At 41.5% G+C, this 19,583-nt stretch overlaps 1 protein-coding gene across 3 annotated transcripts in view; it reads right to left on the bottom strand.

Annotated features, from left to right (window-relative positions):
- LOC121538363 (GRIP1-associated protein 1) overlaps positions 1–18,526 on the bottom strand; it is a 55,070-nt gene extending 36,544 nt beyond the window's left edge. Inside the window, exons 1-15 of one of the 3 annotated variants that reach the window (XR_005995193.1) lie at positions 18,421–18,526; positions 17,460–17,526; positions 15,545–15,606; positions 15,373–15,399; positions 11,410–11,517; positions 11,039–11,195; positions 10,735–10,907; positions 7,621–7,669; positions 6,883–7,049; positions 6,502–6,549; positions 6,359–6,390; positions 3,434–3,481; positions 3,179–3,278; positions 2,889–2,966; positions 214–306 (exon numbers count right to left, since the gene is read on the bottom strand). Coding sequence is in view for 2 of the 3 variants with exons in the window: in XM_041846292.1 (XP_041702226.1) it covers positions 2,889–2,966; positions 3,179–3,278; positions 3,434–3,481; positions 6,359–6,390; positions 6,502–6,549; positions 6,883–7,049; positions 7,621–7,669; positions 10,735–10,907; positions 11,039–11,195; positions 11,410–11,517; positions 15,373–15,399; positions 15,545–15,606; positions 17,460–17,526; positions 18,421–18,462 (1,158 nt within the window). In the remaining variant the exon portion in view is untranslated. The remainder of the gene's footprint in view (positions 1–213; positions 307–2,888; positions 2,967–3,178; positions 3,279–3,433; positions 3,482–6,358; positions 6,391–6,501; positions 6,550–6,882; positions 7,050–7,620; positions 7,670–10,734; positions 10,908–11,038; positions 11,196–11,409; positions 11,518–15,372; positions 15,400–15,544; positions 15,607–17,459; positions 17,527–18,420) is intronic. The other 2 variants (XM_041846293.1, XM_041846292.1) reach the window with 2 other exon arrangements.
- Positions 18,527–19,583: the final 1,057 nt, after the last annotated feature.

Raw genomic sequence — 19,583 nt, 5'->3', positions numbered from 1 at the left:
AACAGTATTATTGTAAATACTAGCAATTCATGTGTCTGAACACCATTCGTCACTATGTGAAAAATCTCTGTACCTCCCTGACTTTATTCACATTAGCATGACTTGTCATATTGGTGATGCATCATGGTTAATGGCTGGTGAGTGGTGACAGCAGCAAAATGAATATTGATGAGGTTCCGTGGGGAAGCGGCAGGGCAGTAAGATGAGCTGTACCTGTTCTAGAGCCGCTAGGTTAGTCCTGAGAGCATCGTTCTCAGTCAGGATACTCTCCACCTGCTCCTGACTCACTGCACTCTGACAAGCTACCTGTATCACAGCGCCACACGGGGTAACACAGGGGGCACCACCCAGGACAGCCATGGAGGGAAGGAGGGGAGAGGGAGGAAAAAGACCATGTGCAAGGTGAAGAGAAGAATACAAAAGGTGGCGATTGGCAGCTCAAGAATAGGGATAGAAAAAGAAAGGAGAAAAACGGGGATTGGATTATCAATAAAAGAAGAAGAATGAAGGAAGAAAGGACGGGGTTAAATTACCAGAAGAGGATCAGTGAGACAAGAAAAACTGATGGCAAAGAAATTTGAAAAATAAGTATAAATTAGGCAATGTAAAAGAAACAACAAAGAACGGTGACAGAAGCCAGATCAGAAAAGAAACGTCTGCATGACTTGCCCAAAAAAGAAAATGTACTTCCATATTGAAAAGAGAAATAGAAGACAAGGTAACAGCAGGCTTGAATGCCTTATCTTGTTGTCGTCTACCCAAAGCGGAGTTCAAGTTAATTAAGACTTGCGACATCACAGAAGACGTAAGTGCCAGTCGTGCTAGGAGGCCTTATTAAGTGGAAAACAGACTGGTCCCTAATGAAGTGCACCACTCTCTCCAGACAACCTCTTCAGACACAGACTAATCTCTAATTATTTAGGGTTATCCTCACTTTGCCTTTTCATTAACCATCAATTAAATGTCTTCACTCTAAGATAATTTGAACGTTTTTGAACTTCAACAGGAAGGGAAGAAAGCAAATAGTTCAAGAAAGTTCTTTACTTCCACTTGAAATGTTGCTCTGTACCTGAAGTCTAAAGCAAATTTGAATAGGTTTTGCATGTCAGATGACAGTACCTTGATTGTTTTGAAACAAATATTTCCATATTACAGAAACTGTGCATGTACACAGTGTATACAAATGAAAAAAACTCTACACTATACTTGGACTACCTACAGTGCCTTCGGAAAGTATTCAGACCCCTTCACTTTTTCCACATTTTGTTATGTTACAGCCTTATCCTAAAATTGATTAAATTAGTTTTTCCCCCTCATCAAATCTATACACAATACCCCATAATGACAAAGCAAAAACAGGTTTAGAAATGTTTGCTAATTTGTTAAATAAAATTGAAATTATCACATTTACATAAGTATTCAGACCCTTTACTCAGTACTTTGTTGAAGCACCTTTGGCAGCGATTACAGCATCGAGTTTTCTCGGGTATGTCGCTACAAGCTTGGCACACCTGTATTTGGGGAGTTTGTCCCATTCTTCTCTGCAGATCTTCATTGTCTTGGCTGTGTGCTTAGGGTCGTTGTCCTGTTGGAAGGTGAACCTTTGCCCCAGTCTGAGGCCCTGAGGCCCTGAGCGCTCTGGAGCAGGCTTTCATCATTGTTGTTTTATTTTTACTTTTTTGTTTAAAATAAATGCACTGTTGGTTAAGGGCTGTAAGTAAGCATTTCACTGTAATGTCTGCACCTGTTGTATTCGGCGCATGTGACCAATAAAATGTGATTTGATTTGATCAAGGATCTCTGTACTTTGCTCCGTTCATCTGGGTCTCGATCCTGACTCTCCCAGTCCCTGCTGCTGAAAAACATCCCCACAGCATGATGCTGCCACCACCGTGCTTCACCGTAGGGATGGTGCCAGGTTTCCTCCAGACGTGACACATGGCATTCAGGCCAAAGAGTTCAATCACACCAGAGACTCTTGTTTCTCATGGTCTGAGAGTCTTTAGGTGCCTTTTGGCAAACTCTGAGCGGGCTGTCATGTGCCTTTTACTGAGGAGTGGCTTCCATCTGGCCACTACCATAAAGGCCTGATTGGTGGAGTGCTGCAGAGACGGTTGTCCTTCTGTAAGGTTCTCCCATCTACACAGAGGAACTCTGGAGCTCTGTCAGAGTGATCATCGGGTTCTTGGTCACCTCCCTGACCAAGGCCCTTCTCCCCCGATTGCTCAGTTTGGCTGGGCGGCCAGCTCTAGGAAGAGTCTTGGTGGTTCCAAACTTCTTCCATTTAAGACTGATGGAGACCACTGTTTTCTTGGGAACCTTCAATGCTGCAGAAATGTTTTGGTACCCTTCCCCAGATCTGTGCCTTGACACAATCCTGTCTCAGAGCTCTACGGACAATTCCTTCAACCTCATGGCTTGGCTTTTGCTCTGACATGCACTGTCAACTGTGGGACCTTATATAGACAGGTGTGTGCCTTTCCAAATGATGTCCAATCAATTTAATTTACCACAGGTGGACTCCAATCAAGTTGTAGAAACATCTCAAGGATGATCAATGCAAACAGGATGCACCTGAGCTCAATTTCGAGTCTCATAGCAAAGGGTCTGAATACTAATGTAAATAATAATTTATTTTCAATATATTAGCAAACATTTCTAAAAACCTGTTTTCACTTTGTCATTATAGGGTATTGTGTGTAGATTGCTGAGGATTTTTATTTATTTAATCCATTTTAGAATAAGGCTGTAACGTAACAAAATGTGGAAAAAGTCAAGGGGTCTGAATACTTTCCGAAGGCACCCCATATACAGTATCACTCTACTTCCATAAATTACCTATATACAAACTATGCATAGCAAATTATAGTTTATAGGCTTGAGTTTACCTGATCTTTGAGTGTGTGTAGAACTAACTCATGCTCCTTCTCCCGGCTCTGGAGCTGTTCCTTCATCTCACCAACACTCTAGAAAAAAACAGCAAGAGTCAGCTTCAGCTTCCCACTAGATTCTGTCAATCATTTTAGGCTTTGGGTCCATGGCATACCTACTGCAACCCAGGTACAAATGTATAGCCTATGTATTCTCATAATACAACAATATGAGTACTCCAGGTACAAAACCAAATCCTCTATTTGTATTATCTCATAACAGGACAGGCAACATCAGGATGTCTGACCTGGTTGGCTGACAGTAGATCTCCCTGTAACTTCTGAATGCGAATATTCATTGACTTCAACTCCTCCTCCTTCCTCTGTTGAATCTCGTCGATTTTGGTCCTGGTGCAGAAAAATGTATATTAATCTACTTGTCGTGTTCTACTCCAATGGCATCTGGCAGTTTTTCTGTTACTTTTCTCTAAGTCATAAAAAAGTACCACCACCTTCAGAAACTTGGTGAAAGTGAAATATAAGTTGAATCTTTATACCCTTACCTGCTGTCATTGTAAAGGTCTTCTTTTTCACCTTGCAAATGCAGAAAGCTATAAAACAAATCGCAAAGAGGCAGTAAGAAAACTATTCAACCCTGAAATCACCTAGTAGAGGAGGTATAACAGACAGACTTCCTGAGCGGGAGACCAGGGCTCTGCCGGTGTGAAATGAGCACATAAGGGGAGCTTTGGGCAGGCGTCTTTGCAGACACAGCAGATGACAGGTTCAGTCTCATTACTCTTGCCTGCTGTCCATGGGGCCAGAACCTAGTGTCACAATGCAGTACTGAGCCTGAGCTGGCTGCCCAATATTGCCAGAGAAATATCACTATAACGGGACGGGATAATCATGACTGTCCTACTCTCATGTAGTTCATCACAGCTGAGCCAACATAACTCAAATACGTTCTTCCACACTTTAGCAAGGAAATACAATCAATATACCATGGAATTGTCTTCCAATGGTCCAATTGGGGGGTTCATATTGGCTCCTAGCTGTCAGTCCTTCTGCCGGTCTGTGCGACAGCTGATGTCTGTTACAAAGTTGCTTTGATGTTGGTTGAGCTTCTGAATGAAACGGTAATTGTGGGCGATTTTGATTCAGCAAGGGAGTATTTTCCTAGTGTAATACTTGCTAGTTGGACCATGTTTTAGACTCCTCTGTACAACTAGTGCCAACATGCTGGAAACTGGACTTTTTATTTTTTATTTTTTTTTATTTAACCAAGTAAGCCAGTTGAGAACAAGTTCTCATTTACAACTGCGACCTGGCCAAGATAAAGCAAAGCAGTGTGATAAAAACAACACAGAGTTACATATGGGGTAAACAAAACAAAGTCAAAAATACAACAGAAAATATATATACAGTGTGTGCAAATGTAGTAAGTTATGGAGGTAAGGCAATAAATAGGCCATAGTGCAAAATAGTTAAAATTTCATATAATACTGGAATGATAGATGTGCAAAAGATGATGTGCAAATAGAGATACTGGGGTGCAAATTAGCAAAATAAATAACAATATGGGGATGAGGTAGTTGGGTGGGCTAATTACAGATGGGCTGTGTACAGGTGCAGTGATCGGTAAGCTGCTCTGACAACTGACGCTTAAAGTTAGTGAGGGAGATAAGAGTCTCCAGCTTCAGAGATTTTTGCAGTTCGTTCCAGTCATTGGCAGCAGAGAACTGGAAGGAATGGCGGCCAAAGGAGGTGTTGGCTTTGGGGATGACCAGTGAGATAGACCTGCTGGAGCGCAGACTACGGGTGGGTGTTGCTATGGTGACCAGTGAGCTAAGATAAGGCGGGTATTTGCCTAGCAGTGATTTATAGATGACCTGGAGCCAGTGGGTTTGGCGACGAATATGTAGTGAGGGCCAGCCAACAAGAGCGTACAGGTCACAATGGTGGGTAGTATATGGGGCTTTGGTGACAAAATGGATGGCACTGTGATAGACTACATCCAATTTGCTGAGTAGGGTGTTGGAGGATATTTTGTAAATGACATCGCCGAAGTCAAGGATCGGTAGGATAGTCAGTTTTACGAGGGCATGTTTGGCAGCATGAGTGAAGGAGGCTTTGTTGCGAAATAGGAAGCCGATTCTAGCTCTAACTTTTGATTGGAGATGCTTAATGTGAGTCTGAAAGGAGAGTTTACAGTCTAACCAGACACTTAGGTATTTGTAGTTGTCCACATACTCTAGGTCAGACCCGCCGAGAGTAGTGATTCTAGTCGGGTGGGCGGGTGCAAGCAGCGTTCGGTTGAAGTGCATGCATTTAGTTTTACTAGTGTTTAAGAGCAGTTGGAGGCTACGGAAGGAGTGTTGTATGGCATTGAAGCTCATTTGGAGGTTTGTTAACACAGTGTCCAATGAAGGGCCAGATGTATACAAAATGGTGTCGTCCGCATAGAGGTGGATCCGAGCGTCACCAGCAGCAAGAGCGACATCATTGATATACACAGAGAATAGAGTCAGCCCGAGAATTTAACCCTGTGGCACGCCCATAGAGACGGCCAGAGGTCCAGACAACAGGCCCTCCGATTTGACACATTGAACTCTATCTGAGAAGTAGTTGATGAACCAGGCGAGGCAGTCATTAGAGAAACCAAGGCTATTTAGTCTGCCAATAAGAATGCGGTGGTTGACAGAGTCGAAAGCCTTGGCCAGGTCGATGAAGACGGCTGCGCAGTACTGTCTTTTATCGATCGCGTTTATAATATCGTTTAGGACCTTGAGCGTGGCTGAGGTGCACCCATGACCAGCTCGGAAATAGTGCAAATAAGAATCACGAAAGCCAGCTATACCCATCTACTGGTAAGTTACACCAGTTAGGAAGCTACACATGCATTGTGATAGAGCGGATAGAGCCACACATGCATTGCTAGCATACCGGTGGGTGATTATACAGCCAAAAATATTCCTGCACTTTCTTGCTTCCTTTACTGGAGTTGCTAGCTGGCTAATTGTTTTCCTCTTGGGTGTTGAGTTTACTACTGCAAACTTTTAATGGTTTATTTAATTTATAATTCAACCATATATGATCGTTTGCACTGCAAGGGATCAAGCAGAAAACGGTGCTAACATTGCACCGCAGTAGCCTATTATTGTTGTCCAAGTACATTAGAATACAATTTTACTGCTGTAATGTTCATAGTTGACTCGACTTATAAATTGTAATTTTAATACAGTAGCCCAGCTTGTTATATAGGCTACAAGCAAATGAGAATACTAGCAGCTGTCTGATCAAAGGGTGGCTGGCCCAGTGGCCGCTTGGGAACTCTCAGGTAGAGCACATTATGACATCTTGCCCGACAGTTTGAGAATTCATAAACGACATTACTGAAACTTACTGAGTCTGGCTTTAAGGTTTACTTTATGTAGAACCAAAGAAATGCATTCATAACAACATTAGCAAGCTAAATAGAATCTTACCTGTCTTGCTTTTTCTTCAATTTTTCAGAGAGCTATGGCACATATCGACAAAATCAGTGTTAGATTACATGTTGGGGCCTAGATGCTAACATACACTACAGCCTAATCTATACAATGATGAACACATCTGATCTTATAGTTACCTTCGCTATCTCTTCTTGGAGTTTATTGATGTCTGTCTGTTTGGATGACTGGAGGAGAGAAGAGAAAGATCTAAGTACTTAAATGAAGACTTCGAAATAGCCAACCAACTGTTGTCCTTTAATGTGCCTTAGAGAAAGTCTGTCCACAGCTCATCATATTTATACATACCTATATGCCCTCAATTAGCATAGTAAATGGAGGTAGCTTATTGCTTCACTTTGAGGCACTGGGGCAGGTAACATGAGAACTAAATAGAACGTATTAACTCTTCTTAACCTAGAGTGCAATTACCACTTAGAAAATAAATACATCTAAGATTGGCCATTTCTCTCACCCTGGGATGTTGGCATCTAGCCTAAGGTTGTGAGATGGGTCGTTACCTCTAGTGCTTGGAGCTGCTCCTTCAGTAGGCGCTTCTCCTCCACCTCAGTGTGCAGCTGCAGTTCCACCTCTGGCCCAAAGCATTGCGTTATTGGATTTGGACACAGTGCTGACCACCTAAGAGCATCCTGTTTCATAACTAGACCAGTGCTCCTCACTGCAGGTCCTGCAGGGCACGCAGGTAGACCATCTTAGTCTTAATTACAGTACGGTAAATGCTAAGAGGGATCTTTGGGACATCAAACTCTGACGCCACCCGATTGAAGTTGAAATTAACGGTTATGGTAACGGTTATGGTAAGGGTTAGGTAAGGGTTATGGTAGGGGTTAAGGTTAGGTTTAGGGTTTAAGCTAGGGTCGTCCCAAGGATCCCACTTAGCATCTACAATTACAGTACCCCACTCACCGGCTTCAGTCACATGCTCCTGACCGGACTAGTCTGACATTCTGTTAAGAAAAACTAGACACCTGCTGGACCCATGCCACACAGAGCCTGCATTGAGGAACTGTGAACTGGACTATGTCCTATCAGATTGGAAGGATACCAGCAGTTCAATTATTTAAGCAACATTGGGTGCTGGAAATCAACATTGTTAACAAAGACTTCAATTAAGTCAAATCACTCTTGTAAAGTAGCACAACCAAGTGGGAAAGTTTACACTGAGATTAATGACTGTTGTACTGAGCTTTCCCGACTATTTCTGAAGATATATTCTCCATAAGAAAGACTCAACTCACCGATAAGCTCATTCACTCGCTGTTCCAGTTTGGCACACTTTGCCTCTGCCTGGGAAAAAAAAAAAAAATGAATTTAAGGACAACTCAACACAACGCCATACCCCATGCGTAATTCAAAATCTAAATAGGGGCTGATTCATGTCTGTTGTAATATCCCAGTTGGTGTACCATACTGTAACCGTTTAATATGAAGTAGAAACATACAGGTACATCATAATGGGCAGAATAAACAGAGCCTTTTGTATGTTGAACAGAGCATCCAGCTCAATAATGAACAGCAGCAACATAAGTATAAATTAATGTATGACTGAAACAGTGAAAGTGCATCTAAGATTTATTTAGAGTTATTATTACCACTATGCTGACGTTCATTGATCATTGATTGCCATTAACATTAGCATTTATCCTTCTACTGGTAACCATTACCCCTGTTTCCATGTACAGTGCATTTGGAAAGTATTCAGACCCCTTTACTTTTTCCACATTTTGTTACGTTACAGCCTTTACTCTAAAATGGATTACAGTTTTTCCTCATCAAGCTACACACAATACCCCATAATGACAAAGTGAACAGGTTTAGACATTCTTGCAAATTTATTAAAAACAAAAAACAGAAATACCTTATTTACATAAGTATTATGATGAGTTTCTCGGGTGTTCAAGTAATCAAGGATGCAAGAATATAGTTAGACACTTTGTAGAAAGTTAATGCAAATGTTTAATGATCGGTACCGGGTTCGTTACAACAATGACCAGAGCTTTGCCCTTGGTGTTACGAACTAACTTGAACAAAGGAAACACTCTACCTTATATACCTTCTGTTACCCTCTTCTTGGCATAGAAGAAGCTTGGAACCACCAAGACTCTTCCTAGAGCTGGCCGCCCGGCAAACTGAGCACTCGGGGGAGAAGGGCATTGGTCAGTGAGGTGACCAAGAACCCGATGGTCACTCTGACAGAGCTCCAGAGTTCCTCTGTAGATATGGGAGAACCTTCCAGATGGACAACCATCTCTGCAGCACTCCACCAATCAGGCCTTTATGGTAGAGTGGCCAGATGGAAGCCACTCTTCAGTAAAAGGCACATGACAGCCCGTTTGGAGTTTGACAAAAGGCACCTAAAGGATTCTCAGACCATGAGAAACAAGATTCTCTGGTCTGATGGAACCAAGATTGAACTCTTTGGCCTGAATGCCATGTGTCACGTCTGGAAGTAACCTCCCCATCCCTACAGTGAAGCATGGTGGTGGCAACATCATGTTGTGGGGATGTTTTTCAGCGGCAGGGACTGGGAGACTAGTCAGGATCGAGGGAAATATGAACGGAGCAAAGTACAGAGAGATCCTTGATGAAAACCTGCTCCAGAGCACTCAGGACCTCAGACTGGGGCGGAGGTTCACCTTCCAACAGGACAACGACCCTAAGCACACAGCCAAGACAATACAGGAGTTGCTTCGGGACAAGTCTCTGAATGTCCAGAGCCCGGACTTGAACCCGATCGAACATCTCTGGAGAGACCTGAAAATAGCTGTGCAACAACACTCCCCATCCAACCTGACAGAGCTTGAGAAGATCTGCAGAGAAGGTGAGAAACTCCCCAAATACAAGTGTGCCAAGCTTGTAGTGTCATACCCAAGAAGACTCAAGGCTGTAATCGCTGCCAAAGGTGCTTCAACAAAGTACTGAGTAAAGGGTCTGAATACTTATGTAAATATGATATTTCCGTTGTGTTCTTTTTATAAATGTGCAAAAAATTAAATAACCCTGTTTTTGCTTTGTCATTATGGGGTATTGTGTGTAGACTGAAGAGGGGAAAAAACGATTTAATCAATTTTAGAATAAGGCTGTAATGTAACAATGTGGAAAAAGTCAAGGGGTCTGAATACTTTCCGAATGCATTATATACACTGAACAAAAATATAAACAACTTCATTGATTTTACTGAGTTACAGTTCATATGAGAAAATCAGTCAATTTAAATTAATTAATTAGGCCCTAATCTATGGATTTCACGACTAGGAATACAGATATGCATCTGTTGGTCACAGATGCCGTAAAAACAAAATAAATAAAATAAATGGGGCTCACAATGGGCCTCAGGATCTTCAAATCAAATCCTATTTGTCACATACGCCAAATACAACAGGTGTAGACCTTACAGTGAAATGGTTACTTACAATCCCTTAACCAACAATGCAGTTAAGAAAAATAAGTGTTAAGTAAACAATACCTAAGTAAAAAATAAAAGCAGTAAAATAACAGTAAAAATAACAGTAGCGAGGCTATATACAGGGGGTACCAGTACAGAGTCAATGTGCGGGGGCACCGGTTAGTCAAGGTAATTGATACATGTAGGTATAGTTAAAGTGACTGGGGGGGACAATGCAAATAGTCCGGGTAGCCATTTGATTAGCAAATGTCACGGTATCTTTGTGCATTCAAATGGTCATCGATAAAATGCAATTGTGTTAGTTGTCCGTAGCTTATGCCTACCCATACCATAACCACACCGCCACCATGGGGCACTCTGTTCACATCAGCAAACCGCTCACCCACACAACGCCATACACGTGGTCTGCGGTTGTGAGGCCAGTTGGACTTAATGCCAAATTCTCAAAAATGACGTTGAGGCTGCTTATGGTAGAGAAATTAACATTCAATTCTCTGGCGGATTTGTCTGCAGTCAGCAAGCCAATTGCACACTCCCTCAAAACTTGAGACATTTATATAAATCATTTTTTATTATCATTAGTTTGTCTTTTGATATTGATTACTGCACTGTTGGTAGAGCTTGCAAGTTAAGCATTTCACTGTACTTGTGCATGTGACAATAAAACTTGAACTTTAGGATATTGTCAAATTGCAGTTCCATAGAAAGTACTTGTTCATGGTGTCACATTTGACATTCACATTTTAGTAATTTAGCAGACGCTCTTATCCAGAGCGACGTAGTTAGTGCATTCATCTTAAGATAGCTAGGTGAAACAACCACATATCACAGTCATAGTAAGTACATTTGTCCTCAAAGTAGTTATCAGCAAAGTCAGTGCTAGTAGCAAAAGAAAAGCGCTAGTGTTATTCTGTTGTTGTCAGTGCTAGTGGGTTTTTGTTGTCACCTGTTCCAGTCTGTCATTGGTTCCAGAGGCAGCATCCTCCATGTTCTCACTGACGTCAGAGTGCAACTGGACACCATTAGCGTCAGCCGGCCCATCCATCTCTGAGGCGTTGGTGTCACTGACCTCCACTCCCCTCTGGCTCTTTATCGCACTCTCAGAACGCTCCTGAAGGGCTGAGGGAAGAACACAGGGATGGAAATAGAAGCCGGAACTGATGATGTGTTGCCATTACTTAGATACATCTTATCAAAGAACTGTATTTGAAAAAGTGGAATTTCTACAATGATAACCAACATAAACATACCCGTCATCTTTTTCTGAAGGGCAGCGTTTTCTGCCTGGAGACGCAGTAGCTCTCCATCCACAGAGCTGGAGGTGGGACTGGAGGATTCAGCCTGAAACACTTTTCCATCCTTTAGGTGTTTGTTTTCCTGTTCTAACTCCTCTATCTGAGTACATAACTAAAAACACAAAACAAGGGAATGCAATAAATAAATATTTCTGTAATTTAATCATGAAACGGGATCAGGAAGGTGGGGCTTTTATGTTCCATAAGCTAGACATATATCACATCTTCATTTACAAGAACATTCCCCTCTGCTGTAACGAGGCGCAACTACTCATAACCACAACCCCTCACCAGTGGCATGTGTGGGAGCAGAGGAGATATAGTACCTTGGACAGCTCCTGCATCAGGGTGCTGTTTTGCAGTCTGAAGTCATCCTCCTGGCTGTGCAGTTTCCCTTGCAGCATCTCATTCTCGCTGAGTAAGGCATCCACCTCCTGAGCACACACACCAGACAGACAGTAAATCAACCCATGTGAACAGAAATTACACACTCTCCTCACCTTGGGGTTTATGGCACTTTAATAGAAAAACCCTACCTGAAATATTTGATCTGTTGAACTGAACGCATTTCTAACTAGCACAATAAAAAGGTTATACAATATTTGAGAATATCCACTGAATAACAAACCAATGAGAAAAACACAGGCTAAGGACTCTAGTTTGAATACACTCACAAAAAAACATGAAAAATATTGTTTGCTGGTGAGACAGGATGGTGAAATTAATCAAAAACTTAAAATTTGAGAGGACTTCGCTATACTTCCATCTCAAACGTCTGTTTCAACAAATCAAGTTTTGTCAAATGATCTAAAATACTCTAGGGAAAGATGGAATATGCATATTGAAACAGCAGATGGCGCAGTTCACTGCATTAATTAATTATAAATCAGAACAATATAAAATTAGTGAGTAAATGTATAGAATGAATTTACAGCAGTGTTCCTCCTTTCTTTACCTATACTTGGCCATAAAATCACCTTGTCTTCATTGAGGAAGTTCCTCAATCCATTATATACCAGTTGAAGTTGGAAGTTTACATACACCTTAAACAAATACATTTCCAACTCAGTTTTTCACAATTCCTGACATTTAATCCTAGTAAAAATTCCCTGTCTTAGGTCAGTTAGGATCACCACTTTATTTTAAGAATCTGAAATGTCAGAATAATAGTAGAGAATGAATTATTTCAGCTTTTATTTATTTTCATCAAATTCCCAGTGGGTCAGAAGTTTACATACACTCAATTAGTATTTGGTAGCATTGCCTTTAAATTGTTTAACTTGGGTCAAACGTTTCGGGTAGCATTCCACAAGCTTCCCACAATAAGTTGGGTGAATTTTGGCCCATTCCTCCTGACAGAGCTGGTGTAACTGAGTCAGATTTGTAGGCCTCCTTGCTCGAACACGCTTTTTCAGTTCTGCCCACAAACTTTTCTATAGGATTGAGGTCAGGGCTTTGTGATTGCCACTCCAATATCTTGACTTTGTTGTCCTTAAGCCATTTTGCCACAACTTTGGAAGTATGCTTGGGGTCATTGTCCATTTGGAAGACCCATTTGCGACCAAGCTTTAACTTCCTGATTGATGTCTTGAGATGTTCTTGAGATGCTGCTTCAATATATCCACATAATTTTCCATCCTCATGATGCCATCTATTTTGTGAAGTGCACCAGTCCCTCCTGCAGCAAAGCACCCCCACAGCATGATGCTGCCACCCCCGTGCTTCACGGTTGGGATGGTGTTCTTCGGCTTGCAAGCATCCCCCTTTTTCCTCCAAACATAACGATGGTCATTATGGCCAGTTCTATTTTTGTTTCATCAGACCAGAGGACATTTCTCCAAAAAGTACAATCTTAGTCCCCATGTGCAGTTGCAAACCGTAGTCTGGCTTTTTTATGGCGGTTTTGGAGCAGTGGCTTCTTCCTTGCTGAGCGGCCTTTCAGGTTATATCAATATAGGACTCGTTTTACTGTGGATATAGTTTCCTCCAGCATCTTCACAAGGTCCTTTGCTGTTGTTCTGGGATTGATTTGCACTTCTCGCACCAAAGTACGTTCATCTCTAGGAGACAGAACGCGTCTCATTCCTGAGCGGTATGACGGCTGCGTGGTCCCATGGTGTTTATACTTGCGTACTATTGTTTGTACAGATGAACGTGGAACCTTCAGGCGTAGGATGAACTAGACTTCTGGAGGTCTAAAATTATTTTTCTGAAGTCTTGGCTGATTTTTTTTTTTATTATCCCATGATGTCAACAAAGAGGCACTGAGTTTGAAGGTAGGCCTTGAAATACATCTAGGTACAACTCCAATTGACTCAAATGATGTCAATTAGCCTATCAGAAGCTTCTAAAGCCATGACATCATTTTCTGGAATTTTCCAAGCTGTTTAAAGGCAGTCAACTTAGTGTATGTAAACTTCTGACCCACTGCAATTGTGATACAGTGAATTATAAGTGAAATAATCTGTCTGTAAACAATTGTTGGGAAAATTACTTGTGTCGTGCACAAAGTAGATGTCCTAACCGACTTGCCAAAACTATAGTTTGTTAACAAGAAATGTGTGGCGTGGTTGAAAAACGAGTTTTAATGACTCCAACCTTAGAGTATGTAAACTTCCAACTTCTACTGTACATACAGTACCAGTCAATAGTTTTGACACACCTACTCATTCAAGGGTGTTTGTTTATTTTTACAGTTTTTTACATTGTAGAGTAATAGTGAAGACATCAAAACTATGAAATAACACATATGGAATCATGTAGTAACCAAAACAGTGTTAAACAAATACAAATGTTTTATATTTGAGATTCTTCAAATAGCCACCCTTTGCCTTGATGATAGCTTTGCACACTCTTGGCATTCTCTCAATCAGCTTCACCTGGAATGCTTTTCCAATAGTCTTGAAGGAGTTCCCACATATGCTGAGCACTTGTTGGCTGCTTTTCCTTCACTCTGCGGTCCGACTCATCCTAAACCATCTCAATTGGGTTGAGGTCGGGGGATTGTGGAGGCCAGGTCATCTGATGCAGCACTCCATCACTCTCCTTCTTGGTAAAATAGCCCTTACACAGCCTAGAGGTGTGTTGGGTCATTGTCCTGTTGAAAAACAAATGATAGTCCCACTAAGCCCAAACCAGATGGGATGGCGTATCGCTGCAGAATGCTGTGGTAGCCATGCTGGTTAAGTATGCCTTGAATTCTAAATAAATCACAGACAGTGTCACCAGCAAAGCACCCCCACACCATAACACCTCCTCCTCCATGCTTTACGGTGGGAAAAACACATGCGGAGATCATCCGTTCACCCACTCCGCGTCACAAAGACACGCGGTGGGAACCAAAAATCTCAAATTTGGATTCTAGACCAAATTACACATTTCCACCGGTCTAATGTCCATTGCTCGTGTTTCTAGGCCCAAGCAATTCTCTTCTTCTTATTGGTGTAGTGGTTTCTTTGCAGCAATTCGACCATGAAGGCCTGATTCACACAGTGTCCTCTGAACAGTTGATGTTGAGATGTGTCTGTTACTTGAACTCTGTGAAGCATTTATTTGGGCTGCAATTTCTGAGGCTGGTAACTCTAATGAACTTATCCTCTGCAGCAGAGGTAACTCTGGGTCTTCCATTCCTGTGGCGGTCCTCATGAGAGCCAGTTTCATCATAGCGCTTGATGGTTTTGCGACTGCACTTGACATTTTCCGGATTGACTGACCTTCATGTCTTAAAGTAATGATGGACTGTAATTTCTCTTTGCTTATTTGAGCTGTTCTTGGTATTTTACCAAATAGGGCTATCTTCTGTATACCCCCACCACCTTGTCACAACACAACTGATTGGCTCAAACGCATTAAGGAGGAAAGAAATTCCACAAATTAACTTTTTCACTTTTAAGAAGGCACACCTGTTAATTGAAATGCATTCCAGGTGACTACCTCATGAAGTTGGTTGAGAGAATGCCAAGAGTGTGCAGAGCTGTCATCAAGGCAAAGGGTGGCTATTTGAAGAATCTCAAATATAACATATTTTGATAGATTTAACACTTTTTTGGTTACTACATGATTCCATATGTGTTATTTCATATTTTTGATGTCTTCACTATTATTCTACAATGTAGAAAATTGTATAAATAAAGAAAAACTCTTGAATGAGTAGTTGTGTCCAAACTTGACTGGTAGTGTATATAACATGTATGACAAAATAATGTTCATACTGTATCTTTTCAAGATCATTTTATAGACTGCTTTGAAAGAGTTTGAGAAGATTAGCAGAAATATGACAAGGAACTCACCTGAGCTTTCTTGCTCTTATTCAAAGCCTGCATAATTAGAAACAAAGTCAAATCCCAAACAAAGTTACGTTTTATTATTTCTCAAACATGATGATGCCTTTAGTTTCAGTGCATTGAAATCCACAACCCTATTATCAGTTTGTTTAATCAAATGTAGATTAGCTTGCAATACCTTCTGTGCTTTGATGTAATCCTTCTCCAAGGTCAGAGTCTTCTGACGAACAGCCATTAGCTCTGGAATAGAAAGAACCACAAATCTTTATCACCAGAGACTAGTATTTTCTTTTCAATCACTTGGAGTCAGAACTAACTCATTTTGAAGTTGGAAACAATGCATCACACCATAACACACACACTTTGCTTTAGGAGGGATACTACACTACCGGTCAAAAGTTTTAGAACACCTACTCATTCAACGGTTTTTCTTTATTTTTACTATTTTCTACATTGTAGAATAATAGTGAAGACATCAAAACTATGAAATAACACATAGGGAATCATGTAGTAACCAAAAGTGTTAAATCAAAATATATTTTATATTTGAGATTCTTCAAATAGCCACCCTTTGCCTTGATGACAGCTTTGCACACTCTTGGCATTCTCTCAACCAGCTTCACCTGGAATGCTTTTCCAACAGTCTTGAAAGAGTTCCCACATATGATGAGCACTTGTTGGCTGCTTTTCCTTCACTCTGCGGTCCGACTCATCCCAAACCATCTCAATTGGGTTGAGGTCAGGGGATTGTGGAGGCCAGGTCATCTGATGCAGCACTCCATCACTCTCCTTCTTGGTACAATAGCCCTTACACAGCCTGGAGGTGTGTTGGGTCATTGTCCTGTTGAAAAACAAATGATAGTCCCACTAAGCCCAAAACAGATGGGATGGCGTATCGCAGCAGAATGCTGTGGTAGCCATGCAGGTTAAGGTTGCCTTGAATTCTAAATAAATCACTGACAGTGTCACCAGCAAAGCACCCCCACACCATAACACCTCCTCCTCCATGCTTTACGGTGGGAAATACACATGCGGAGATCATCCGTTCACCCACACCGCGTCTCACAAAGACACGGTGGTTGGACCCAAAAATCTCAAATTTGGACTCCAGACCAAAGGACACATTTCCACCAGTCTAATGTTCATTGCTCGTGTTTCTTGGTCCAATCAAGTCTCTTCTTCTTATTGGTGTCCTTAAGTAGTGGTTTATTTGCAGCAATTCAACCATGAAGGCCTGATTCACACAGTCTCCTCTGAACAGTTGATGTTGAGATGCGTCTGTTTCTTGAACTCTGTGAAGCATTTATTTGGGCTGCAATTTCTGAGGCTGGTAACTCTAATGACCTTATCCTCTGCAGCAGAGGTAACTCTGGGTCTTCCATTCCTGTGGCGGTCCTCATGAGAGCCAGTTTCATCATAGTGCTTGATGTTTTTTGCGACTGCACTTGAAGAAACTTTTAAAAGTTCTTAATTTTCCAGATGGACTGTCCTTCATGTCGTAAAGTAATGATAGACTGTCGTTTCTCTTTGCTTATTTGAGCTGTTCTTGCCATAATATGGACTTGGTCTTTTACCAAATAGGGCGGTCTTCTGTATACCCCCCCCCCCCCCACCTTGTCACAACACAACTGATTGGCTCAAACGCAATAAGAAGGAAAGAAATTCCACAAAATTACTTTTAAGAAGGCAAACCTGTTAATTGAAATGCGTTCCAGGTGACTACCTCATGAAGCTGGTTGAGAGAATGCCAAGAGTGTGCAAAGCTGTCATCTAGGCAAAGGATGGCTATTTGAAGAATCTCAAATATAAAAATGTTTGATTTGTTTAACACTTTTTTGGTTACTACATGATTCCATGTGTTATTTCATAGTTTTGATGTCTTCACTAGTATTGTACAATGTAGAAAATAGTAAAAATTAAGAAAAACCCTTGCATGAGTAGGTGTTCGAAAACTTTTGAACGGTAGTGTACATCTGAAACCCATCCTGGAGTTGCATTGCAATGCTCATTTCATTTCAGCAGTAAAAATGGATCCCTGTTCACGGGCACCAATTGGGTTACAGAACGCCTTTATATTATTAGCTGCTGCTTACCAGCTGTGTTCTTCCGCAGGTCATCAGAAAGTTGGTAGTTCTGTGTCCTCAGCTCTAAAAGATGAGCCTGGAGATGGAGAACAACAAATGGTTATAGGAGGAGTGGATGACTTGTACCAAAGCCAGTATCGAGGTTCAACTTAAAACGTAATATAACACATCTGGTTGTACATTACTTTGAATGCTTTGGATGTTAGCTTGGTGTGTTGATGACCCCTTAATAAATGAGGATGGCCTACTACACAAGCAACAGTAAAGTTGTTGTGCACAGAATCTGATTCAGGTGAATTTAGATTAACAATCAATGCATTATCTATGAGAGTATCTAGCTATGTCTACAATATCTGGTTTGGAAAGCTGAACACAAACATAATAAGTGACTGGTGTCCAGTCCCTACAGGCTGAAAGCTAACACTAGGCTAACGTTAGCTGACCAAACCCGTGACCCAGCAAACAACTATAAGACACAGCCATTTGAAACCACTAGCTAACATGAATACCATAACAGATTCATTGTTATTAAGATAAACGAAGACCATTGTCATTTCAAGCTAGCTAGCTAGCCATTTTAGCTAGCTAACTCGCAAACCAGTTAGTTGATGTTATTAGCTAGAACATGAAGCCAACTATTAGGATCACCAAATGTCCATATGTTTGTATTGAATACTAAAATGACATCGCCAAATGATCAAATATGTTAACTACCTGTTATTGGATTCGAAGAGCAATGACTGCTGACATTAACTATTTAGCTAGCAGCTAGCTAGTTAGCCACATCCCTTGGTTGGAGTGTTGCTTTTGGCCTAGCTAGGCGAAGCTAGCTCGCTAGGTTGTGATGCTTTTTCCATTCAGTAGTTTAGCGCTGGACAGATTGATGGCCAATCCAATTTTCAGGAAATACTCTGAAGATTGCAGCATATTTGAAACAACTGGCATTGAAAATGGACAGCTGTCAGCCTACCTGCATTCGATGGAACTCCTCCTCTGATAGTGCCTGCGCCATCTTCACTGAAGAGCTAGGAAGGACTCTGCTATTAGCAGAGGTCTGATAGGAGTCGGTGTGGAGAAGTAGGCTACAGGTTAGTGTTTTTCGTCACGAATTTTGTTCTGGAGGCAGCTCTGCAGCGCACTAGATGGCACAGCTACAAAATCATACCACACCGCTAACACTAATGCCTAACCTTAAATTAAGACCAAAAAGCAAATTTTTGTTTTCATACATTTTTACAATATAGTCAATTTTGACTTTGCAGCTGGCCCATCTAGCGGAAATCGCAGAGTTCTGCCTCCAGGGCAAGATTCATGACAATAAACGTCAACCTGCACAATTTCATGCCATGTCGCATCCTTTGGAAAACGCAGAGATTATTAAGTATTCATACCCCCTTTTCCACATTTTGTTACGTTACAGCCTTATTCTAAAATTGATTCATTTTTTCATCGATCTACACACAATACCCCATAATAACAGAGCAAAAACAGGTTTTTATAAATTTTTGCAAATGTATTTAAAAAAAGTACTGAAATATCACATTTACATAAGTATTCAGACCATTTACTCAGTACTTTGTTAAAGCACCTTTGGCAGCGATTACAGCCTTGAGTCTTCTTGGGTATGACACTACAAGCTTGGCACACTTGTGTTTGGGGAGTTTCTCCCATTCTTCTCTGCAGATCCTCTCAAGCTCTGTCAGGTTGGATGGGGAGCGTCGCTGCACATTTATTTTCAGGTCTCTCCAGAGATGTTCGATCGTGTTCAAGTCCGGGCTCTGGCTGGGCCACTCAAGGACATTCAAAGACTTGTCCCGAAGCCACTCCTGCGTTGTCTTGGCTATGTGCTTAGGGTTGTTCTCCTGTTGGAAGGTGAACCTTCACCCCAGTCTGAGGTCCTGAGTGCTCTGGAGCAGGTTTTCATCAAGGATCTCTCTGTACTTTGCTCCGTTCATCTTTCCCTAGATCCTGACTAGTCTCCCAATCCCTGCCACTGAAAAACATCTTCACAGCATGATGCTGTCACCACCATGCTTCACCGTAGGTATGGTGCCAGGTTTCCTCCAGACGTGACGCTTGGCATTCAGGCCAAAGAGTTCAATCTTGGTTTCATCAGACCAGAGAATCTTGTTT

The sequence above is a fragment of the Coregonus clupeaformis genome, chromosome 24 (assembly GCF_020615455.1).
Source record: "Coregonus clupeaformis isolate EN_2021a chromosome 24, ASM2061545v1, whole genome shotgun sequence".
Taxonomy (NCBI): domain Eukaryota; kingdom Metazoa; phylum Chordata; class Actinopteri; order Salmoniformes; family Salmonidae; genus Coregonus; species Coregonus clupeaformis.
This window is presented reverse-complemented; position numbering and strand designations above follow the sequence as displayed.